The sequence below is a fragment of the Mobula birostris genome, unplaced genomic scaffold (genome assembly GCF_030028105.1).
Source record: "Mobula birostris isolate sMobBir1 unplaced genomic scaffold, sMobBir1.hap1 scaffold_522, whole genome shotgun sequence".
In the NCBI taxonomy this organism is placed as follows: Eukaryota; Metazoa; Chordata; class Chondrichthyes; order Myliobatiformes; family Myliobatidae; genus Mobula; species Mobula birostris.
Window position 1 is genome coordinate 281,404 of NW_027278258.1, and position 26,501 is coordinate 307,904.

Consider the following 26,501-nt stretch of genomic DNA (forward strand, 5'->3'; position numbering starts at 1 on the left):
TTTCAGTGAGAGTAAAAATAAAAATATACTCACGATTCATCTGACTCTTGTTCTTTGTCTCTGTGATCCCCAGTCTGCACAGTAACGGTCTGACCGATTCTTGCACAGAGTCCCTCTGCTTCGTTCTCAACAAAATGAGTTCACTGAGAATTTTGGACCTGGGAGGAAACTCATTCACAGACAAATCGACCGACTCGTTCCGCCGGCTGATACTGCGACGCAAGAGCTTGAGGAAAATCACGTGAGTACTATATTAATGTTTAATGCAATAAAACTTCACTGGGCTTTCCTGGAAATATTTGTTGCTGAAGTAGCAAGACCACCGCCCTGCTAGTCAAACTGTATAACGTCCTCTGCATTCTTACATCTGTTTCAGGCTGAAGGGGAACCCATTCACTGCAGAGGGGCAAAATCAACTGATGTCATTGCGGGGAAACAGAAATGGACTTAGTGTTAAACTGTGATTCATTCAAATGTAGAGCACTATCTCCTGTGGAATAGTATTCATCGATTTCACAGTCACAACTCGGATTGAAACCCTAAACAACTGCAGCTCCGGATGAGCATGTGCCACTACACGTCATCAGGTGCCCCAGTGCTGTTTTGGGTGTCAGAGCTGTCTGGCCATTGATTAATCTTCTGCCAGATCCCTCAGTGTCTAACATCTGAGCTCCTTGGAAATGCAGACAGAACTCGCCCAAGGTCTGCTCCAGCTGTCCTGCCAAGAGATAGTGGGAATCCAAATCATTAATACTAGGTTTGAATTCATCTGGGCAAGCAGCTGTCCATTCAGACTGCAAACGTTATTCGTCAAATATCACTTTATTTTGTTGAGTTTTGGATTGATTGTGAAGAAAGCACGACAGCGCCTCTACTTTCCCGGGAGACTACGGAGGTTGGCATGTGCTCCAGTTGCACTGCCAAGAGATAGTGGGAATCTAAATTTTTAATGCCAGGTTTGAATTCATCAGGGCAAGTAGCTGCGCATTCAGACTGAGGCTACATCCACACTACGCTGGATAATTTTGAAAACAAAGCCTTTTCTCTTCGTTTTGACTCTCTGTCCACACTAAAATGGCATTTTCATCCCCCGAAAATGAAGATTTTCAGAAGCAGTCTTCAGAGTGAAGAAATCTGAAAATGCCTAATGTCTGTTTCGAGCTGAGATCCATCATCAACACTGGTATCCATTTTGAGAACAGTGGTGAGTACCTGATACGGCAGGCGTTATTAGTCTTTCACTAATTGTGTGAGATTTTGCACACTTCTACTATCATTTTGGAAATGTTATGAGAAGCAATGAGACAACAATCCAAGTCATTTGTACCTTTCTTTCCAAATGACTTGAGTGTGCAACGCTTTTCAAATGCTTCTATCATCTTCCGGAACCGAGTAAAACCATCAGTAGCTTTTTCAGTGTGTCATTTATGGAAGTGTTGCTGCAATCTTGATGGTTTCGTTGTTTACAAATAAAGCACATGGGGCGTCGCTGATCTGACAGAAAGTTATAAAACAAAACTTCAGATACGTAACATTCCAAAGACGCACTTTTTGTAGTGTCTATTTCTTAGCAAGATTAGAATTCAAGGCTTCACCTCCTTTAAATCATAAGACCATAAGATATAGGAACAGAAGTGGGCCATCCAGCCCATCGAGTCTGCTCTGCCATTCCATCGTGGGCTGATCCAATCATTCCAGTCATCCCTGCTCCTCTACTTTCACCCCATACCCATAGATGCCCTGGCTAATCAAGAAACTATCAATCTCTGCCTTAAACACAACCAATAACTTGGCCTCCACAGCCACTCATGGCAAAAAATTCCACACATTTACCATCTTCTGACTCAAGTAATTTCTCTAATCTGTCTGTCCTTTTGCAGCCTCCCAATTTCCTCAAAACATCCTGTCCCTCCAACTGACTTGATATCATCTGCATCTTTGCAACAAAACCATCAATTCTGTCATTCAAGTCATTGCCATATACAGTAACATAAAAGAATTGGTCCCAACACAGATCCCTGTGGAACACCACTGATCACCAGCAGCCAATCAGAAAAGGTTCCCTTCATTACTATTCCTTGCCTCCTGCCAATCAGCCACTGCTTTGTCCATAAGGGAGTCTTTCCTGTAACACCATGGGCTCATAACTTGATAAGCAGCCTCATGTGTGGCACCTTGTCAAAGACTTTCTGAAACTTCAGCTGCATATCATCAACTGAATCTCCTTTGTCTATCTTGCTTGTCACTTCAATTAATTCAAAGACTTTCAACATACTCGTCAGGCAAGATTTTCCCTTGAGGAAAACATGCTGAAAATGACTGAAAATACCCTGAAAACACATCCTCAATATCTGACTCCAATATCTTCCCAAAGAGTGAAGTGAACCTAAGTGGCCTATAATATCTGTTCATCTACCACCTTCCCTTCTTGAAGAGTGGACTGATATTTCCAAATTGTCAGTCTTACAGAACCATGCCAGATTGAATTGATTATTGAAACATCATTACTAATCCCTCCACAATCTCTTCAGTCACCCCTTTGAGATCTCTGGGATGTACGCCATGTGGTCCAGCTGGCCTTTACCTTCAGACCTTTCTGTTTCCCAAGAACCTGCTCCTGAGGAATGTACTATAAATATTTCTGACCACTGATATTTGGACTTCCACAGTGAAGACTGATGAAAAATACTGACTCAGTTCATCCGCCAGCTCCTCGCCTCTATTACCACTCCTCCAACATCCCTTTCCGTTGGTCCGATATGCACTCTCATCTTTCCTTTACACTTTATGCAACAGAAGAAACATTTAGGATCCTCCTTAATGGCCAGCTTACCTTCGATTTCCATATTTTCCTTCTTAATTATTTTTTTAGTTGCCTTTTGTTGGTTTTTAAAAGCTTCCCAATCCTCTGACCTACCACCATTTTTTCTCTGTTGAATGCCTTCTCTTTGCTGCCTATGTTGGCTTTACCTTCCTATTAGCCACAGTTGTATCATCTTGCCTTTGGAATATGTTATGTATGTAGCCTGGTTACACAACAATGCTATTTTGCTATGTTTCATAGAAACCGTAGAAACTACAGCACAGAAACAGGCCTTTTGGCCCTTCTTGGCTGTGCCGAACCATTTTCTTCCTAGTCCCACTGACCTGCACACGGACCATATCCCACCATACACCTGCCATCCATGTATCTGTCCAATTTATTCTTAAATGTTAAAAAAGAACCCGCATTTACCACCTCGTCTGGCAGCTCATTCCATACTCCCACCACTCTCTGTGTGAAGAAGCCCCCCCCAATGTTCCCTTTAAACTTTTCCCCCCTCACCCTTAACCCATGTCCTCTGTTTTATTTCTCTCCCCTTGCCTCAGTGGAAAAAGCCTGCTTGCATTCACTCTATCTATACCCATCATAATTTTATATACCTCTATCAAATCTCCCCTCATTCTTCTACACTCCAGGGAATAAAGTCCTAACCTATTCAACCTTTCTCTGTAACTGAGTTTCTCAAGTCCTGGCAACATCCTTGTAAACCTTTTCTGCACTCTTTCAACCTTATTTATATCCTTCCTGTAATTTGGTGACCAAAACTGAACACAATACTCCAGATTCGGCCTCACAAATGCCTTATACAACCTCATCATAACATTCCAGCTCTTATACTCAATACTTTGATTAATAAAGGCCAATGTAGCAAAAGCTCTCTTTATGACCCTATCTACCTGTGACGCCACTTTTAAGGAATTTTGTATCTGTATTCCCAGACCCCTCTGTTCCACTGCACTCCTCAGTGCCTTACCATTAACCCTGTATGTTCTACCTTGGTTTGTCTTTCCAACGTGCAATACCTCACACTTGTCAGTATTAAACTCCATCTGCCATTTTTCAGCCCATGGTTCTTTACTGGCAACAACCGAACTCGGCACACATGTACAGATCAATACGCACCTAATAGCACACGCAACAACGTGTTGCTACAACATAAAGTAGTTCCATATTATACAGTAGCTATACGGCACAGAATACTTTTTCCTCTTTGGTACTTATATCCTGTGCCTCCAAATTATTTACAGAAATTCCTGCCGTTCTGTTGTCATCCATTCCAGTATTCTTTACTTACCAATTCAGACCAATTCTTCTCTCATGCCTCTGTAATTCTCTTTATTCTACGGTTATATTGACACATTTCACGTTAGCTTCTCCTTCTCGCATTTCAGGGTGAATTCCATTATATTAAGATCACTTCCCCCTCTTGGTTCTTTCGCCGTAAGTTCTCTAATTAATTCCGGTTCGTTGCACAACACCCAATCGAGAATAGCTGATCCCCAGCTGGGCTCAACCAGGAGCTGCTCTAAAAAGCCATCTTGTGGGCATTCCAGGAAACCTCCTCTTGGGATCCAGCACCTCCCTGATATTCCCAATATATTTGCATGACTATCTGCCAGGAATACTGTAATATTGCTGTTTTGGCATGCATTTTCCTTGTCCCATTGTGATTTGTGGAAGATATACATACTACTGTTTTGGGTCTCTGTAAAACTCCCATTGGTGTCTTTTCACTCTTGCTATTCCTTTGTTCTACCCACAATGACACAACACTTTCCGACTCTATGCTACCTCTTTCTAATGATTTGATTTTATTTTTTACCAACAGAACCATACAACCTACTCTGCCTCCCTGTGTGTCCTATTCAAGAAACATACAAGTATATGGGACACAAGAGACCCTGCAGATACTGGGAATCTAGAGCAACACACACAATGTGCTGGAGGAGATCAGCAGGTTAGGCAGCATCTATGGTTGGGAATCAACATTTTGGGCCAAGACCCTTCCTTCATCAGAACTCTTGATACCCAGGTACCTGGAATATCAATAAGCAGAGAAAATAGAAAGTATTGTGAAAAAGAGAAAACATATGACAAAATTGACTTCAAGGCTTAAGAACATTTGCCAAACATATTTCCATGGTATAGCAAATACAACAAAGGCAATAAACTCTTTCACTATTCCAATATTAACATATTCCTTGGCAAAATATCTTGGTTCCATTCCGATGTGGAAACTTTACAAAGAAAAATAAGAACTGAAATGACAAATTCAGAAAAGACTATTTACACTCAAACACACTTAGATTAACACTACCGAGGACAGAAGGAGGAAGAGCTATAAACGACATTAAAAAAAAATCACTCAACAGTCAGATAAGATTTCTAAATTATATATTACCGGAGAAAGAGTTTAAAACAAAACTGATTTATTTGTCCCAGATCCAGAATATTAAACTCCAGTCCCATTAAAGGTGAATGTGCAGCAGAAGAAACTCCTCCCATGCCCAGTCACCAGGGTCCAGAACTGGATGATCAGTGGGAAAAATTGCAGAGTTCAACATAGTTTTAAACTTAAAACTTTTCTGACTCCAGTAGTATGTCATAAGGTTACGTACGTGACTGAACCCCTTCCACATTCACAGCAGGTAAACAGCATCTCTGCTGTGTGAACTTACTGGTGTCTCCTAGACCAAATAGCTGGGTGAATCCCTTCCTTCAGTTCAAGCAGGTGAACGGCCTCTTTCCAATGTGTACTCACTGGTGTGCCAGTAGGTCGGATGACCGAGTGAATCCCTTCCCACACAACGAACAGCTGAACAGCTTCTCCCCAGTGTGAACTCTCTGATGTACCTTCAGTTGAAATGACCGAGTGAATCCTTTCCCACAGTCTGAGCAGGTGAATGGCCATACTCCAGTGTGGACTGACTGGTGTCTCTGGAGAGTGGATGAGTGATTGAATCCTTTCCCACAGTCTGGGCAGTTGAACAGCCACTTCCCTGTGTGGGCTGATTGGTATGTCTGTAGGCTGGATAACTGAGTGAATCTCTTCCCACAATCTGAGCAGGTGAACAACCTCTCCCCAGTGTGAACTGACTGATGTGTCAGCAGGTGAGATGACAAAGTGAATCCCTTCCCACAGTCCGAGCAGGTGAATGGCCATTCCCCGGTGTGAACTGACTGGTCAGCCATTAGGTCAGATGACCGACTGAATCCTTCCCCACAAATTCAGCAGGTGGCCAGCCTCTGCCCAGTGTGAACTGACTGGTGTGTCCGCAGGTAGGATGACTGATTAATTCCCTTCCCACATACAGAACAGTGAGTGGCCTTGTCCCAGTGTGGAATTGCTGATGGACTTTCAGTTGAGATGACTGAGTGAATCCATTCCAATAGTGTGAGCAGGAAGGATGATTGAGTGAATCCCTTGATCCACTTCCTAATGGACAGGAAGGACAAAACTGGCGTGTTGTCTCTGAGATTCTGGGAGACAAATTCCTTGTCGTTCTTAACCTGTGAAAAGATTTACAAAATACATCAGTGGGTGAAGGCAACATTTCAGATGAGATCACTTTAGTCACCAAGATGTGATCTGACATCACACTGTGCTTGGGCCCTGACGATTTCTGCACTTGTCTTCCGCAGAGTCCCAGGAAACAACTTGTCAGGGCCTGGGGATTTATCCACGCTAATGTGCCTTAAGACAGCAAACACCTCCACCTGTGTAATCTGTACAGGGTCCATGAAGTTGATGCTGCTTTGCCTCACTTCTATAGACTCTGTGTCCAACTCCTGAAAAATAGAGATGCAAAAAAAAAAAAAAAAAAAAATTTTAAATCTCTCCCATCTATTTTGTCTCCTCATATAGATTACCATTCTGATCGTCCAGAGTGGGCATGGTTCTGTACTGACCTTCTCCATGTTTCTGTGGCAGAGAAGCTGGCCAAACTTGACTGGAAGGGGAGACAGGTAGGAGTGACAATGGAGCAGCAATGGCTGGAGTTTCTGGGAGCAATTCAGGAGCTGAGTGATTGATACATCCCAAAGAAGTGGAAGCATTGTAGAGGCAGGAGGACACAACCATGGCTGAAATGAGAAGCCTAAGCCAACATAAGAACCAAAGAGAGGCCAAACAAAAGAGCAAAAAGTATTAGGAAGCTTTTAGAAAGCAACTGACGACAACTAAAAAAAAACATCAGATGAGCTCAGGGCATGAAATTATGATTATTGTAGTCATTAATGAATCTTGGTCGCACCCAACAGTCTGAGGCATTTAGAGGAACAAAATATCCGGGGCCTCGATATCCCTTGAAAACCAAGGTTCCCTGCACCAGTTAACTTTCATCTTTTACTTTGACAGGCACATACAAACTCTACACCCTCAAAATTTCACTTCTGAAGGCCTCCCACTTACCAAGTACTCCTTTGCCAGAAAACAGCCTGTCCCAAACCACACTTGTCAGATCCTTTCTGATACCATCAAAATTGACCATTCTCCAATTGAGAATTGAACCCATGGTTCAGTCCTCACTTTTTCTATATTAACTTGGAATCTCCTGACATTATGATCACTACATACAAAGTGTTCCGATACACTAATTTCTGTTACTAGCCCTGGATTATTTTCTAATAGCTTATTGCACACTTCTATGTCGGGAGTTCGACATGCTGACTTCGGGCACATTTGACAAACTCTACCTATCCAGTCCTTTTATATACGGGAGCCCCAGTAATCTTTGGGAATTTAAAATCGCTTACTATATGAAGCATTCTTTCTTGGCATAGTCTGTGATCTCTCCACAAATTTATTTCTCTGAATTCCTCAGATTGTTGGGTGCAAACAAGTCCCAGCAATAGCTACAATATCACATTCCATGCCCTGAGGTCTCTGGTGTCAAGAAAACAACCTCTCTCTCATTGTCACAAAAACAAAGGAGCTGATTGTGGACTACAGGAAGAATGGAGACAGGCTAACCCATATTTGCACCAATGGATCTGGGGTTGAGAGGGTGAACAGCTTTAAGTTCCTCGCCAGACACATCACAGAGGATCTCATGTGGTCTGTACAACAGTGCCTCTTTCACCTCAGACGGTTGTAAGAAGTTTGAAATGCAGCCCCAAATCCAAAGAACTTTCTGCAGGGACACAACTGAGAGCATCCTGACTGGCTGCATCACTGCCTGGCATGGGAACTGTACTTCCCTCAATCACAGACTTTGTAGAGTGGTGTGTAAAGCCCAGCACATCTGCAGTTGTGAACTTCCCATGATTCAGGAAATTTACAAAGACAGGAGTATAAAAAGGGCCCGAAGGATCATTGGGGACCCGAGTCACCCCAACCACAAACTGTTCCAGCTGCTACCATTTGGGAAACAGTACCGCAGCATTAAAGCCAGAACCAACAGGATCCGGGACAGCTTCTTCCACCAGGCCATCAGACTGCTTAATTCATGCTGATACAATTGCATTTCTAAGTTATAGTGACTGTTGTGTTCTATTATAACTTACTAAAAATTGCATGTTGCACATTCAGACGGAGATGTGACATAAAGATTTTTACTCCTCATGTATGTGAAGGATGGAAGTAATAAAGTCAATTCAATTCAATTCACCCTCTCCACTATCTGTTCTGTCATTCTGGCTCCCATTCCCACTACAACTTCAGTTTAACCCAGCCTGCCTCCACCACACTAGCACCAGCAAGCCTTACCACTACGACATTAGTCCCCTTCTAGTTCTGGTACCCTAACTACTGAACCCACATCACCCCTTTGACTTTCCTCTGCCAGATAACCACCCCTCCCCACCTCCTCCAACAGTTTCTAAAGTGGTAGAATATATAGACCACAGAAAACCTACAGCACAATACAGGCCCTTCTGCCCACAAAGCTGTGCCGATCATGACCCTGGCTTAGGACTACCTAGGCTTACCCATAGCCCTCTATTTTTCTAAGCTCCATGTACCCAACCAGGAGTCTCTTAAAAGACCCTATCATTTTCACCTCCACCACCACACCGCCAGTAGACCCATTCCATGCACTCACCACTCTCTGCATAAAAAAAAACTTACCCCTGACATCTCCTCTATACCCACTTCCAAGCACCTTAGAACTATGCCCTCTCGTGCTTGCCATTTCAGCACTGGGAAAAAGCATCGGACTATCCACATGATCAATGCCTCTCATTATCTCGTACACCTCTATCAGGTCACCTCTCATCCTCCGTCGCTCCAAGGATAAAAGGCCAAGATCACTCAACTTATTCTCATAAACCATGCTCCCTAATCGACACAAAGTCCTTGTAAATTTCCTCTGCACCCTTTCTATGGTCTACCTGTTGTTGTGGGGGATGGCCACAAGATGGCTATTTAACCTCATTCCCCTTCCTGACTCTCACCCAGTTTCATGTGTCCTACACCTTGGGTGTAACTCACCTCTGTTCAATGTCATATCAATCACCCCTCCGACTGCTGATGAATCCAGAATTGATTCATTCCCAGCTCCAACTCCTTAAACTGGTGACACAACATGTGCACACTGAATGTTATATATGGAGGTTCTCATTTTAACAGCTAGCAAATCATGGTCAATAATCATTTTTATCTGCTCTGGGTTTGATTGATTTCATCTGCACTCTCACACAACCTACGTAGCAGGTCTGCAGTGGGTAATGAAGAATTTTCTCAACAGAGCATTTGAACACCGTCCATACGTGATTTGCTTGCTAACTGATGCTATAAAAAGTCATTTTTTCAAATATCGCTCCATTTCTTCCCACTTGCAAATTCTCCAGCAACTTTTGCATCACCACAATACACACAGGTAACACCAGTTTCTGTTTTGTACATAAATATTTCCCCTGAACCCTCCCCCAGGTGACTGACAGTGGTAAACTCATTGATGGCAATGTCAATGAATATGAAGGGAAGGCAGTAGTCTGTCCCATTGGAGTCTGGCACATTTGTGATGTGAAAGCTACTTGTTGCCCAGTGCAAAGGTGTTTGATATCATTATGTACCCAGACAGAGTGGGTCAAAACATGTTCTCACGGGTGGAAAAGTCCAGAACAAGAGGAGGTAGAACAAGCAAAACACACAAAATGCTGGATGAACTCAGCAGGGCAGGCAGCATCTATGGAAAAGAGTACTAATGCTGAGTTCCTCCAACAATTTGTGTGTGTTGTTTGGATTTTCAGCATCTGCAGATTTTCTCTTGTTTGTGATTGGAAGTAGAACAAAGGTGATTTTCTCACCTGGTGATGTAAAAGATTTTGTTCCCTTTCTCCGAGTTCCCAATCCTTGCATTTAGATAGCTGGAGCTCAGCTCTGCCTGAGAGATCCATCGGTTCCCATTCCCTCATCAGCCGGAAGCTCCCTGGGGCCCGTGTACGGAGCGTGGGGCTGAGAGAGAGGGACGAGAGCAGGACTGTCCCGGGATTGCGGGTCACGGTATCCGCATCTCACAACAATTGTCCCGAAGTCAGTCTTAAAATCCCGCCCGGAGATTCTCTCTTACCTCTTGCCGATCCTCCCGAGGCCTTTGTGTATTGCGCGCATGAGTGATATTCGGGAAAATGCGCAATCCTGACGGCTGCGAATTTGATCGGTGCTTCAGCGACGGCTAAATTTACAACTCCCGGCTTTATGGGTAACCAGGGCACCATTAAAAGTTTCCGCAAGCACCGCTTCCATGTCCACACCTCAGTTTTTTTTGTGTGTGTAGAAAACTCAGCAGCTATTTTAACACAGAAAGCGGGTCCCATAAACAATATACTCAATAGAAACTGGTATTCCGTGTATCTAATACCAAAGTACAACCCTCTTACAAAGGCAGAGGGGCGGGCAACTGGAGTCTCTCCCTGCGGTGGGAAACCCCACCAGTCACGTGATCTCATTTGCCCCTCCCATTTGACCGCGGATGGGCAGCATCTGCGCGTCTGTTTCCGAGGCCCCGCCCTCCGGATGATGTAACACTGACGCCGCGCATGCTCACTGCATCCAGATGGGTGGTGTTTTCCTTTCCGCTCAGTGCTGAAGCCGATTCATTTGCGGCAGCGGGATCGGGAAAGGTCGGGATCGCTGTCCGCGGGCCGAAGTTTTCACTTTCCCATCGGTGAGTATTGAGACCGATCCCGAGCGGGGAGATCTGATGTTGTCCGTGATCCCCGAACTGAGGGCCAGTTACTCATTCAGTACCCAGTTATCTGGGCTCGTCAGAAATGTGTCGACTTCACTGAATCTGCATTGAACGATCCAAACCAGGAGCCCAGGCTGTCTATTTCCACAGAATTGCAATGGGAGTCCCGTCAGCCGGTCACGTGAGGCTGTTTTACCGCAGATCTGCCCCGCCCTCCGCTTTGTGACGTAGGATCACGTGGTGTGCCAGCCGTGGGGCTGGTGTGTGAGTGGCAGATTCAGCTGTTGACTCTGTGAGGCTGGGTCCTGGTGTATCACAGTTTTTGATCCAAGTAAAATGGACCCGGGGTCGAGCTGCCCGAGTTTATGAGCCGCTGAGTTCTGGGATCAGATCTTTGTTTCTGGAGTTCCTTTGGAAACAATGACTGCTGATCTGAGGAGAGACTCGAGGAAATCTGCAGATGCTGGAATTCAAGCAACACACATAAAAGTTGCTGGTGAACACAGCAGGTCAGGCAGCATCTCTAGAAAGAGGTACAGTTAGGACAAGGGTCTCGGCCCGAAACGTCGACTGTACCTCTTCCTAGAGATGCTGCCTGACCTGTTGCGTTCACCAGCAACTTTTATGTGTGTTGCTTGTAACCTGAGGAGAGGATGCGTTCCCATTCCATCCTCACAGGTAGTGGCTGCTCTGTGTTTGCATCAGTAGAAATAAAATAGACCAGTGTTCAAACTGTGTTTGGAAATTCCCCCTCACTGTCTATCAGGCAGTGGAAATTAAACATAAACACAAGATGCAGGAGATCTGCACTAAAAACTGAAAATGTGTGAGGCCATTCTGATAAAACGTTATTAACCTGAATCGTTACGTTCGTTCCTCTCCCTACAGCTGTTCCTTACCTGCTGAGTGTTTCTGGTAATTCCAGTTTTTTTAATGTCACTCACCCTGGTGTGGTTTATATTTCCTGAAATGAACCTGTTTTAACCTGGAAATGCAAATGGCTCGTTCTGTGATAGTAGAACATGAAAGAAAGCACAACTTTTCCCTGGTACCAACTTGTCTGTTATTCCTGGAAATGTGTCCTGTACATTTGTTGCTATCAAGGTTTACAAGAATAATCTCAGGAATGATCGGCTTTATGTATTGTCACGTACCCCGTGACGGGTTAAAGAACCAGCAGAAATTGAAAACAGTTTGGAGTCCTGTATTGCTATTAACTAATACTATTTATTAGTAACTATGCAATACAGTAATATAAATGCAGATATATCAAACAGGTTAGCAATGAATATGGAAATCAAGCTTCTTCAAGTCTAAGGGTAAAGAGATAGTCTTACGATGATGAGTAAAGTTCAGTTCAGTTTGTGGTATTGAGTTGAGTAGTGATGGAGAGAGAGAGAGAGGGAGAGATTTGAGTCTTCAGGTGAGCTGATGCTGTTGATCTTCCCGTTGTCCTCTGAAATCCTTTTGAAGTCACTGACTGTGACCACAACAAAGGGGGCCGTTCTTCTGTGGTGGAATTATCAACCCACGCGAGGGTTGGACACACAAATAGCTCCCCACCGGTCACACCCTTTTCACACTTCAAGAGCCACTGATCGATTCTCCAAAACCCACCTTTTCTATGGGCACAACAAAGCTCATTCAGTGTCCAAAACCATTGTGTCTGTAGGTCTATCATCTGACCTTCTATTTATCTCACCGCACTGAATACCAACTGCCTATCAAGTAGCTCCTCCCTTCTCTCTGTAAGAATACAGAAGCTGAGAGTGTCCCTGCAAAAGTGTAAACATACTGCTGAAAAACCATAACATCATCTCAAAGCAGTCTTCGTCTCTCTCTCCTTCTTTCTCTCTCTTTTAACAAGGTGTCTGGTGTTGAATACCCCTCTATCTCTCTTTTCAAAAGCACAGTTCATAGGGGTAATTCACGACCCCTGTCACACCCCCTTCTTCAAAAAAAAATTGACACAGGCAAAACTTTTAGTTTAAATGGAAATTACAGAGTTTAAAACAATACATGTATAATTTTCAGATAACAGAGCAAAAACGTGTACAATTTCTAACTTAACATCTGGATAAATAATCAGCTATAATATTGTCAGTACCTTTCACGTGTTTGATTTTCAGGTCATATTCTTGCAATATCAGACTCCAATTTAACAACCATCTATTTTTATCCTTCATCTTAGTTAGAAACACCAATGGATTGTGATCCATGTAAACCACAAGTTGTCTCTGGGCAGGACAAATATAGACTTCAAAATGTTGTAAAGCCAGAATAAGTGCTAGTAATTCCTTTTCAACAGTGGAATAATTTTTCTGGTGCCCATTAAATTTCTTGGAGAAATAAGCTACTGGGTGTTCAGTGTCATCCACACCCTTCTGTAACAGTACTGCCCCAGCAAGTTCGTCACTAGCGTCTGTTGCTATAGAAAATGGTTTGGAAAAATCAGATGCTTTGAGCACATGATGATAACATAGGATGGTTTTTAGTTGTTCAAATGCCTCCTGGCAACGGTCACTCCATACAAATCTTTCACTCTTCGCTAGGAGTTTTGTTAGGGGGAGAGCAATGTCAGCAAAGTTCTTACAAAACTTACGATAATACCCAACCATTCCTAAAAATCTCCTCAAAGCTTTCTTGCCGGTTGGAACAGGAACCTCAGCAATAGCTTGAACCTTGGCCTGTACAGGAGCCAGTTTGCCCTGGCCTACTACGGAGCCCAGATATGTAACTGTGGCATAGCTAGATTCACTCTTATCCAGGATCACAGTAAGATTGGCCTTGGAAAGTCTTTCAAACAGTTTTTCTAGACCTGCAATATGCTCTTCTTACATGTCATTCCAGACCACTAAATCATCAATATAAGCCCCCGTGTTTTCTAAACCTCTAATCATAGAATGGATCATTCTTTAAAATGTCCTTGGAGCATTTTTCATCCCGAAGAATAAAACATTATACTCATACATTCCAGATGATGCCAAAAATGCTGATATTTCCTTCGCCCTCTCTGTTAAAGAAACACCCCAGTATCCTTTTAACAGGTCAATTTTTGTAAGGTATTTAGCCTTTCCCACTCTATCAATACAGTCATCCACTCTCTTTCCTTGTTCCTTCTTGTTTCCAGTTTCTTGTTCAACCATTTTACTTTTCTCTAAATTCATTCCGTAAGGATGCTCTTTGATCGGCTGGGCTGAATTTACAATGACGTCATGCCCTGCAGAGGTACACTGTCTTAGAATGTCAGGAAATAAATCTTAATGCTTGCTAATTAATTCTTGCAATTGTTTTTGCAGTGTAGCTTCCAACTGATGGACCTTATCAGTAATATTTTTCAAAACAATGGAATTCTTAAATCTTGTTGATACTAGATTCAAGATTCAAAAAACTTTATTGTCATTCTAACCATGCATCAGCTCTGCAGGGCAGAATGAGACAGCGTTTCTCAGGGGCAGTGCAATCATAACATAACAAATGCAACACTAAATAATAAACATAACAATAAATAGTAAAACACAACAGCCACATGTCAGTTAAAATCAGTTATAAGTGTCCAGTGCAAGTTAAAAGTGTCCAAAGCAGAGTCAGGTGGAGCAGCTATTTAGCAGTCTGACTGCCTGTGGGAGAGTGCTGTTGTGGTTTTAGTTTTGATGCTCCTGTAACGTTTGCCCGATGGCAGAAGAACAAACAGTTCATGGAGAGGGTGTGAGGGGTCTTTACTGATGTACCGTGTCTTCTGGAGGCATCGACTCTGAAAGAGGCCTTGGACAGAAGGTAGGGAGACCCCAATAACCATCTCTGCTCCCCTAACCACCCTCTGCAAGGCTTTTTTTGCAGCTGGAGTACCAGGTTGTGATGCAAAAGGTCAGCACACTCTCAACCACGCCTCTGTAGAATGTAGTTAAGATCTTAGTGGGGAGTGATGCTTGTTTAAGCTTCCTCAGAAAGTGCAATCTCTGCTGGGCCCCGTTTCACAATCCCAGTGGTGTTCCTGGACCAGGTGAGATTGTCCGAGATCTGCACCCCAAGGAACTTGATGTTTTCCACTCTCTCCACTGTGGAGCCGCTGATGCTGAGGGGTGTGTGCTCAGTAGGTTAAAATGATTCTGCACCTCTTCCCCAGCCATCACAACTCCATTTGTTTTCATAACAGTACCCACAGGTGCTACCTTATCAAACAAGTGTTTTATTTTAATTTGAACATTCTGCAAACTTTCCTTTGCAAGGTCACAGACCTTGTTAAGTCTCTCCCGCATATTGACCCATATTTCCAAATCAGACCATAGTTCTCCGAGTAGGGTCAAAGGTCATTTTGGCCTGTGACCGCACACAGGTTCAAATAGACTACACTCCAATGATTTTTGAATCGAATCTCCAACAAATAAGAGTAGGGGAACCCCCTCATGCTGTTTTTTTTTTCCATTTTCCACACAATATGTTTTAATCATGGCCTTAAGAGTGGAGTTGAACCATTCCAAGGCTCCCTCGGACTCTGTGTGATATGCAGATGACCCAATGTACCTAGCTCCCAATTCTACGACTATCCCCTGGAATGTTCTCGAAGTAAAGTTACTACCCTGGTCAAATTGAATTTCTTTGGGGAGACCTACCAGTGTGAAAAACTTACTGAGTGCTTTTACCACAGTCTTGGCCTTGATGTTTCCAAGAGGAACGGCTTCAGGGAACCTAGACACAGCACATATAATTGTTAACACATATTGATGACCAGCTGCAGTCTTTGGAAATGGGCCTACACAATCCACTATGAGCCTGGAAAAAGGCTCACCAAAGGCAGGTATTGGTCTAAGTGCTGCTACTTGAATAACCTGATTAGATTTCCCTCAACCTGACAGGTATGGCAAGTCCTGCAAAAATTCACAACATCCTTTCTTAAATTAGGCCAGTAAAGTTCCTTCATAATCCTGTTTCCCCCGGCATTTTTAAAGTATGACTATTCACTGTCTTTCTCACTCCATGATGTCCACCTAAAGGCATACTGTGAGCCATGTTTAAAATTTCAGCCCTGTAAACTTTCGGAAGCACTACCTGATGCACAACAGCCCAATCCTCACTTGCAGGCACAGTGGCTGATCTCCACTTCCTTATCAACACCCCATCTTTAAGATAATATCCTGCTGACTCTCTCTGAACCTCCTCTTCTGTGAGAGCTGTCTCCTTTGAAGCCATCATTTCAGAATCTCGCTTCTGTTCCTCTATAAATTCCTCCCTCAATAAGGACAAACCTTTCCCATACACCTTACTCTCATCACCTTCACTACCCTCCAAGTCCTGCTGGAATATGGGAGGTAGAAAAGTCTATCACACATCATCATCTTGGAGAGGTGTCAACCTCCCCCTCATTGTTTACTAAACTTAGCATGATCACCAGACTTATAAAAACCATGTGTATATTGTGGAAGATCCACTTATCCAAACAATCCACTTATCTGATTTCTATGACCTCTTTTTTGACTTGTTTCCATAGCAACTCCTACAGATGGCTTTTTCTCAAAACCGTAACTAATGTGTGGCTGAGGGATTGGAGCAGGCGTGACCTGTACAAAAAGGACGGGTTACAATTGAATCCTAGGGGGACCGATATCCTGGCAGGGAGATTAGCGAGGGTTACTGAGGTGACTTTAAACTAGAATGGTTGGGGGGTGGGAATCAAATTAAAGAGGCTAGGCGAGAGGAGGTTAGTTCACAACAGGGGGCTGGGAACCAGTGCAGAGAGACAGAGGGGTGTAAAGTGAGGGTAGAAGCAAAACGTACTAAGGAGAAAAGTAAAAATGGCAGGCCGACAAATCCAGGGCAAGCATTAAAAAGGGCCACTTTTCAACATAATTGTATAAGGGCTAAGAGAGTTGTAAAAGAGCGCCTCAAGGCTTTGTGTGTCAATGCAAGGAGCATTCGTAACAAGGTGGATGAATTGAAAGTGCAGATTGTTATTAATGATTATGATATAGTTGGGATCACAGAGACATGGCTCCAGGGTGACCAAGGATGGGAGCTCAACATTCAGGGATATTCAATATTCAGGAGGGATAGACATGAAAGAAAAGGAGGTGGGGTGGCGTTGCTGGTTAAAGAGGAGATTAACGCAATAGAAAGGAAGGACATAAGCCAGGAAGATGTGGAATCAATATGGGTAGAGCTGCGTAACACTAAGGGGCAGAAAACGCTGGTGGGAGTTGCGTACAGGCCACCTAACAGTAGTAGTGAGGTCAGAGATGGTATTAAACAGGAAATTAGAAATGTGTGCAATAAAGGAACAGCAGTTATAATGGGTGACTTCAATCTACATGTAGATTGGGTGAACCAAATTGGTAAAGGTGCTGAGGAAGAGGATTTCTTGGAATGTATGCGGGATGGTATTTTGAACCAACATGTCGAGGAACCAACTAGAGAGCAGGCTATTCTGGACTGGGTATTGAGCAATGAGGACGGGTTAATTAGCAATCTTGTCGTGAGAGGCCCCTTGGGTAAGAGTGACCATAATATGGTGGAATCCTTCATTAAGATGGAGAGTGACATAGTTAATTCAGAAACAAAGGTTCTGAACTTAAAGCGGGGTAACTTTGAAGGTATGAGACGTGAATTAGCTAAGATAGACTGGCAAATGACACTTAAAGGATTGACGGTGGATATGCAATGGGAAGCATTTAAAGGTTGCATGGATGAACCACAAGAATTGTTCATCCCAGTTTGGCAAAAGAATAAATCAAGGAAGGTAGTGCACCCATGGCTGAGAAGAGAAATTAGGGATAGTATCAATTCCAAAGAAGAAGCATACAAATTAGCCAGAAAAAGTGGCTCACCTGAGGACTGGGAGAAATTCAGAGTTCAGCAGAGGAGGACAAAGGGCTTAATTAGGAAGGGGAAAAAAGATTATGAGAGAAAACTGGCAGGGAAACATAAAAACTGACTGTAAAAGCTTTTATAGATATGTAAAAAGGAAAAGACTGGTAAAGACAAATGTAGGTCCCCTACAGACAGAAACAGGTGAATTGATTATGGGGAGCAAGGACATGGCAGACCAATTGAATAATTACTTTGGTTCTCTCTTCACTAAGGAGGACATAAATAATCTTCCAGAAATAGTAGGGGACAGAGGGTCCAGTGAGATGGAGGAACTGAGCGAAATACATGTTAGTAGGGAAGTGGTGTTAGGTAAATTGAAGGGATTGAAGGCAGATAAATCCCCAGGGCCAGATGGTCTGCATCCTAGAGTGCTTAAGGAAGTAGCCCAAGAAATAGTGGATGCATTAGTGATAATTTTTCAAAACTCGTTAGATTCTGGACTAGTTCCTGAGGATTGGAGGGTGGCTAATGTAACCCCACTTTTTAAAAAAAGGAGGGAGAGAGAAACCGGGAAATTATAGACCGGTTAGCCTAACGTCGGTCGTGGGGAAACCGCTGGAGTCAGTTATCAAAGATGTGATAAGGACGGAAATACTTATGTGCATTCTCCTGCAGGGGTTTGAGATCCAGTTGTCAAAGGGAAGGCGGGTAAGAACTGCCACCATCTGACAAGTGGACTGCCTTAGTCAGGTTACAGCTATATGTATATATATATATATATATATATATATACACGCACACTAACCCCAGACATTACTATTGGAAGATGTTATTTGAACTGGTACGCCCACCAAGTCTGTTGGTGCAAAACTTAATTACTTAGATAAGAGAGTTCGCTAAATCAAGGTTTTAATTACAGATGGATGCACTGTCCCAGCCTTATCAGTTATTCCCTTTGCAAGGCCCTGACTAAATTACAGACAGATGATCATTCCTGTGATTATTCCCATCACTTCGCTATCCAGCCCGATTAAAATTAGTTCCCAAAGATTCAACTCCTCCTATTTTTCTGGACTCCAAAGCGGCATTGGACTATGTTAACTGTAGTTTGGTTGCAGCCGAGGTTTGAATGGTTTTAGGTCTGGTGAATTATTGTTATTTCAGAAAGAAAAGAAGCTTTCAAGATTTCTGATTTACTTCAGATGTCCTTTGATCGATGGACCATTTAAAGAAGATGTGAACTTTTTGATGTGACTGATGAATGACATTTCCGAAATCTGTTTGGTTTACTGAGCGAATAGCGAACAGATTATTAACCAGTTTGATTATTTGTGCCTATCCTCTTTTTTCCATTAACTAAGTTACAGTGTTCATAGTTCATAAGGACTTTTTCTTATATATACATAGTTGGGAGTGCTTAGAAGATAGATAGTTAGTTTTCTCTTCTAAAAACAGATTTTCATTGGGTGTGTAAGTTAAATGGAAAATGGTGCTGATTTTTCTTCCTTAGAGATTACAAAGACATTCTTCTTTTTGTTTAATTTTATGGTTTTGGCATTTTTGGAGGTTGTTTCTGCATTCCCCAGCTTATTTTTAAGGATTAAGTATAAACATTTTTTTCCCTCTGCAGGGCTTTCCTATTTTAGGGCTGTGTGTTTTTTTCTGTAACTGGGGGGAGGAATTAAGGAAAGCTTTTAAAATCACCATTAAAATGGGCAGCTCGCAGAGTGTGTCTCTTTTTTTACTTCTATGGGGACGCATTTTGGCTCTTTTTGTCTGAATTTCGGGCTTTTCAGTGTGATGGGAGGACTGGGGTTAGTATTGAGTTATAAGATTAATTGTAGGATTAATTTTAGTTTTCTTTATTGTATTTTTTTTCCCATTACGGAGTTCCGGAGCGTGCGTGTTTTGTATATGGTTATACTTATCACCGCCAGTTTTGATTAGCCTGTGCTGGTATGCGTGTAATTATGTGTTAAATAATTTCTTTATTTCGTGGTAGCTAAACAGATAATCATTATAAGTTGGAACGTATGTGTTTGGAATCATCCTATTAAGTGAAAGAAGACTTTTAAAATCATTAATCAATTCAACCCAATATAATTTTTATTCAACAAACACATATCAAAACGGGCGATCAAAATAGGTTTTTTTAAAATGTGGAAGGGCCTTCAATTTCACGCTACTTGGCAAAATAAAACAAAGGGAGTATCTAATTTTATTAAATCTAATATTTTATTTATCCAAGAAGACATTGTGTCAGATATTAATGGTAGATTTTTAATTGTTAAAGGAACAATTTGTAATAGAAAAATTGTCCTGGTTAATCTGTGTGGACATAATGTAGATGATCCTCCTTGTTTTTAAAAATGTATTTACTTTATTGCCGGATTTAAATGAATATCGGTTGTTAATGTTTGGTGATTTCAACTGTTGTTTAAGTCCTTTGATTGACAAGAGTTCAACCAATCAGTGGCTTCCGAGTTGTTCTGCATCACTTATTAACTCCTTTTTAATTGATTATTGCCTGGTTGAGGTTTGGAGACATTGCATCCAAATGATAGAGATTATTCTTTTTTTTCACATGTTCATATAAAAAAAAAATTGAGATTCGATTATTTTATAACTGATCTCCGATTTCTGTCCAAAGTCCAGAAATGTGAATATGATGCTATCATTTTCTCGGATAATGCGCCTTTAAACTTAGCTTTTGAATTGAATTATGTCGTTATAGCATATTTGCCTTGGCGTTTTCCAGAAAATTGATTACAAAGTTTGGACTTCGTCAAATTTATTGAGACTCAGGTAATTTTTTTTTCTTTTTAATAATATGGGAGATGTGTCAAAATTGATTATATGGGATATATTTAAAGCATACAGTGTTTTGCGTGGTCAGATATCTCCTATTTAGCTAAGCTTAAGAAACGGACAAAAACAGAGTTAGATAAGATTTCAAAACAAATTAAAGACTTGTGGAATAATTATGCAATCTCTCCTAACAGTGATTTATTCAAACAAAGGGTTGAACTACCATCACAATATAATTTATGATCAACTTATTCTAATGACAGAAATTTGCTTAAATTGAAAAGTCAATTTTATGTGTTTGGAGATAAAAATAATAGGCTTTCTTTTTAAATCTTTCTATTGGACAGAATGCAACTTGGACAGAAATTTTCAAGTTCTGTCCAAGTTGCATGCCATCTTGGACAATGTCTCCCATCCACTACATAATGTACTGGGTGGGCACAGGAGTACATTCAGCCAGAGACTCATTCCACCGAGATGCAGCACAGAGCGTCATAGGAAGTCATTCCTGCCTGTGGCCATCAAACCTTACAACTCCTTCCTTGGAGGGTCAGACACCCTGAGCCAGTAGGCTGGTCCTGGACTTATTTCCTGGCATAATTTACATATTACTATTTAACTATTTATGGTTTTATTACTATTTATTATTTATGGTGCAACTGTAACGAAAAGCAATTTCCTCCGGGATCAATAAAGTATGACTATGACTACCAAGTTCATAAACATAATAACAACAGTGATATGAAGAGGTTGGAATTACCTTATTGTTAATAAACATATACAAAGTACTACAAATAGTACATGTGTAATAGACTTCCAAACTCTCGATATAGTTAATCATGAAGAAAAAAATAAATAAAAAGAAAGGGATGTTGCAAAGAAGAACCCCAAAAATCAAAAGAGAGCTAAAAAATAGAACTAATTGCTAAACCCCCCAGAAAAGCAAACAGAACAAAACCAATATATTAGATTAGATCGAATACATTCATTAATGTCGTCAGCTCAGCTCCTCTATTCACATATTCTAAGTTAGTAAAAAGGATTCGGAAAAGGTCAAACTACATCATATGAAAATGTTGAATAAATAGCTTACAAGTCTCTTCAAATTTAACCGAAGGATCAAAAATTACACTTCTGATTTTTTCTAAATTGAAACATGATATAGTTTGGGAAAACCATTGAAATGTAGTCGGGGGGTTGGTCTCTTTCCAATTCAATAAAACGGACCTTCTGGCCATTAATGTAACAAAGGCAACCATCTGACAGGCTGAAGAGGATAAAGGTCTATGTTCCATCATTGGCCAACAAAAAATTGCTGTAATAGGATGGGGTTGTAAATAAAAATGCAAAACTTTTGAAATAATATCAAAAATAGCTTTCCAGAATTTTTCCAAGAGAGGGCAGGACCATAACATATGATTCAAAGAAGCCACCTCAAAGTGACATCTGTCACAAATAGGATTTATATGGGAGTAAAAACGAGCTAGATTAACTTTAGATATGTGGGCCCTATGCACTGCCTTAAATTGTATCATAATATAGTTAGCCCATATAGAGGAAGATATATAGGTAAGTGAAGTTGAAGTTCCCTTTCCCATTCATTTTTAAATTTATCAGATCTACCTGGCTGTATTTTCATAATTATGTCATAAATAGTTGCTATTAATCCCTTCTGATAAGGATTTAAACCAAAAATGTTGTCGGTGATATCAGTAGAGTGTGAAATCGGAAAGGTAGGCATCATTGCTAATAATAGTCATAATGAGATGCTAATAATCAGCTGTTAGCATCTCAGATAAAAGCAGCTACAGCCAAAAGACACACTTTAAAAATTCAGAAGAGAGATGGTAGTTTATCATGTAATTATGAAGACATTAATACAAATTTTCAAGACTTTTACATTGACGTTTATAAATCTCAGTTTTCAGTTGATCCTTCTAAAATGAATGCCTGTTTACAAAAGATCAATTTTTCTCAAATTTCTGTTGATGATCAACAAACTCTTGATGCTCCTATCACTGAAAATGAAATTCAGAAAGCTTTTTTTCCAATGCAATCTGGTAAAGCTCCTGGACTGGATGGTTATTCTGTAGGATATTATATAAAAGAATGAAAAGTTGCTTTCTCTATATTTGTTGGAAATGCTTAAAGCTTCTTTTTTGATAGGAGAGTTACCTCCCACATTTTATGAAGCTTCTATTTCTTTAATTCTTAAGAAAGATAAAGACCCTACACACTGTGCTTCATATAGACCTATTTCATTATTAAATAAGGATGCTACAGTTCTTTCAAAAATAATGGCTAATAGGCTGGAGAATATACCAGCTAAAATGATCTCTTAGGACCAAACAGGTTTTGTAAAGGGCCGTTATTCCTTCTCGGACACTCGGAGACTGTTAAATGTTATATATTCATTCTTTTCTAAGACTCCCCAAATGCATTGTCTCTCTCGATGCTGAAAAGGCATTTGACAGAGTTGAATGGAAAACTTATTTAACGTTTTGGAGAAATACAGCTTTGGTATTAATTTTAATAAGTGGATTAGAATGATATCTGAAAGCTTTATTGCTACACTTATTACCAATAATTGCAGATCTCCTTTTTCTCGGCTTTCGCAGGGTACGAGGCAAGGATGTCCACTAAGTCCCCTGTTATTTAATTTGGTGCTGGAACCCTTGGCTATTGCACTTTGTGAAGCTAAAGATATCCATGGGATTTTCATAAATAGGACTATTCATAAGATCTCCCTTTATGCTGACAATCTCTTAGTTTATATGTCAAATCCTGAAGAATACATTCCTAGTTTATTGAAACTATTAAACGAATTTGGAAAGTTTTCGAGATATAAATTAAACCTTTATAAAATGAATTATTTCCTCTAAATGATTCTGCTTCTATATATGATGACATTCCTTTTAAAGTTTGTAGATGGAATCCACTTACACTTTTGTTAGCCAGCCGAATTCATGCAGTTAAAATGATGATTTTACGAAAATTTTTATATGTATTTCAAAATATCCCTTTTTTTAACTAAGAAGCTTTTTGATCAGGTTAACTCTATTATTTCATCTTTTGTTTGGAATTGTCATAAGGTGGTGGCTGGGAACGGACCCAAGTGCAAGACACAGACACTGAAGTACTAGGGACAGGACTAGGATACAGGGCAAGGGCTAGGACATTGACACAAAAACCAGGAACCCAGAACAGGACTGGACAAGAGAGCTAGCAGCCCGGGCTTGGACTCCGAGCCAGATACTGGAGAAGGATCCAGAACCTGGGTCTTGCCTCTGGCTCAGACCCCACAAGTAGGCAAGGACGTGACTTGGCTGGCAGGCAGGACGAGGCTGGAGTCTTCAGGCTTGAGGTGAGGCGAGGCTGGAGACTTGAGGCGAGGCTGGAGGCTGGAGACTTGAGGTGAGGCTGGAGGCTGGAGACTTGAGGCGAGGCTGGAGGCTGGAGACTTGAGGTGAGGCTCAAGGCTTGGGGTCTTGAAGCTCCTCCTGGGCAGGGCGTGGATCACCACCCAACAGAGGCAAGGGATAGGAAGGGACAGAACCAACCGTAGGGTAATGGCAATATGGCCTGGCTTACCCGACGGAGGCAAGGGATAGGAAAGGATAGATCCAACCATAGGGTAATGACAATACAGCCTGGCTTACCCAACGGAGGCTAGGGACAGGAAGGGACAGAGCCAACCGCAGGGTAATGGCAAGACAGCCTTACTTACCCAGCAGAGGCAAGGGACAGGAAGGGAGCTAGGTACAGGGTGGCTCCAAGACTACAGGCGAGGCGAGGCGAGGCGAGAGTTACCGGCAAGACAAGGCAGGGCTTCAGGCGTGGAAACAGAAGGCAGGGGAAAGGGTACAAGGAGTAAGGACAAGAATATCTGGCAGCCATGCCCTGGTCTCTGGAGGTATTAATGTAGCCAGCCCCAACGAGAAATAGCTGCCTCAATTAGTGCTCAACAGGAACAGAAACAGGGTAGACAGGAAAACCTGGAGCAAGGGTTGATGGACCGGACCATTAACCGGAATGCAGACTTCACGGTCCGGACCATGACAGGAAAAATAAAAGACTAAGAATTGATATATATCATTTACAAAAATTAAAAGAGGATGGAGGTCTTGCTCTGCCTAATTTAAGAATGTATTATTGGGCTGTTAATTTGGAATTGAAAGCTGTGAAACAGTTTCATTTAACCTCATTATTAGGACCTTCTATACCTGTACAACTGGCCAAAATTGCTGAATTAAATTTATATCCTGTGATTAAGCAGTCATTATGAATTTGGTTCCAGTTTCGTAATTTTTTTTGATCTCAAAAAATTTAAACTTTTTAGTTTATTGAAATTATTTATTTAAACCTTCATTAAGAGATCCTACCTTTCTTCTTTGGAGGAATAAAGGAGTTTATTGCTTCATTCATCTGTTCCAAGATGGCCGATTGATGTCTTTTGAGAGTTTAGCAACTAAATACTCTCTCTTGTATTCACATTTCCTGCAATATCTTTAGGTCTGTCTCTTTTACAAGAATATTTAAGTAATTTTCCATATATACAGGATTCTGTCCTGTTATATTTTATTTCAAAAATGAGCCCTTTTGTGAAAGGTTTTATTGGGAAAATTTATAATTTATTGTTACAACAGCATAATTACCCTTCACTTTAGATTAAGCAAGATTGGAAGACAGAGCTTAACATGACCTTGATAACAGAGGATTGATTGCGGATTTTGAAGTTGGTTAACTCTTCTTCGATCTGTGCCAGTCACTCTTTAATTCAATTTAAAATTGTACATCATTACTATTTGACAAAGGAGAGACTGTCAAAAATGTTTCCGAATGTTGATAGTCAGTGTGATAGATGTAAAACTGAGACAGCTATATTGACACACATGTTTTGGTCGTGTTCTATATTGAAACATTTTTGGAAATCTATTTTCTCGACAATTTCTAAAGTTTTAAAAATTAATTTATAACCTCATAAATTGACAGTTTTGTTTGGTAAAATCCCTCAATGTATTCAGGGTATTTCTCTATCGGACCAACATGTGACATGATTGGCCAGAAGGGCTATTTTGTTGAAATGGAAAGATGCTTCTGCTCCTACTTTGATAAAATGGTTCTCTCAGGTGATGCTATGTCTTAGTTTGGAGAAAATCAGAAGTCAAACTTTTGATCCTCGATCTTTAATAATAATTTTGTTGATCTTTAATAATAATTAATAAAAAAGATTTTAAAAATGAAAATCAGTTATTCCCTTTGCAAGGCCCTGACTTAATTACAGGCAGATGTTCATTCCTGTCCTTATCAGCGAGTAGTCCTCTCTGTACTCAAACGAGGGTACAATGTATAATGTTATCATCTCTCAGTCTGTCTCTCTGCAAGCCGCAGAGAACTGGTAATGAGCCTGTCTTAGCTAACTGCTGATGACAGAGTTTACTTCAGTTCAAACGTTCCTATTCAGTCCCAATTATTCTTTTAACCAGAGGTTACATAGGTTCAAAATGATTTTTTATATATATCCTCAATTTCTCAGGAGGGTTCAGGAGAAATATTTATGTCCAATATAGAAACTGGTGTTACCTGTGTGTATTGTGGCGATGCAGAAGTTGCTGGAGAATTTGCAAGTGGGAAGAAGTGGAGTGATATTTGGAAATCTGACTTTCGAAGCGCAATTTAGCAAGCAAAGTACATATGGAAAATGTGCAAAAGCTCTGGGGAGAAAATCCTTCATTACCCGTTACAGGCCGGATACATAGGTTGTGTGAGAGTGCAGATGAACTCGATCGATCCCAGAGAAGATCAAAGTTCTTATCGACAGCTGTTAAAATTAATACCTCTCTATATAAAATTCACTGTGCACATGTTATCGCTGGGTGTAAAAATGCACAGTACAAGATTTATATGCACACTGGTCATTACAAATTAGAAGG

The 26,501-nt window shown here is 41.2% G+C and overlaps 1 protein-coding gene and 1 long non-coding RNA gene across 8 annotated transcripts in view; both read left to right on the forward strand.

The window, feature by feature from the left end:
* The window catches only part of LOC140193351 (NACHT, LRR and PYD domains-containing protein 3-like), a 53,873-nt gene extending 45,445 nt beyond the window's left edge, over window positions 1-8,428 (forward strand). For 4 of the 7 annotated variants that reach the window (XM_072250677.1, XM_072250681.1, XM_072250678.1 and 1 more), the window contains 4 exons: window positions 74-241; window positions 377-1,204; window positions 4,653-4,856; window positions 6,690-8,428. In XM_072250677.1, coding sequence (XP_072106778.1) covers window positions 74-241; window positions 377-464 — 256 coding nt within the window. In that variant the 3' untranslated portion in view covers window positions 465-1,204; window positions 4,653-4,856; window positions 6,690-8,428. The remainder of the gene's footprint in view (window positions 1-73; window positions 242-376; window positions 1,205-4,652; window positions 4,857-6,689) is intronic. The other 3 variants (XM_072250683.1, XM_072250682.1, XM_072250684.1) reach the window with 3 other exon arrangements.
* A 2,273-nt stretch (window positions 8,429-10,701) lies between these two features.
* On the forward strand, window positions 10,702-25,215 carry LOC140193352 (uncharacterized). The gene is made up of 3 exons (XR_011884752.1): window positions 10,702-10,932; window positions 20,495-20,565; window positions 23,187-25,215. It is a non-coding gene; the product is annotated as an uncharacterized lncRNA (long non-coding RNA).
* Window positions 25,216-26,501: the final 1,286 nt, after the last annotated feature.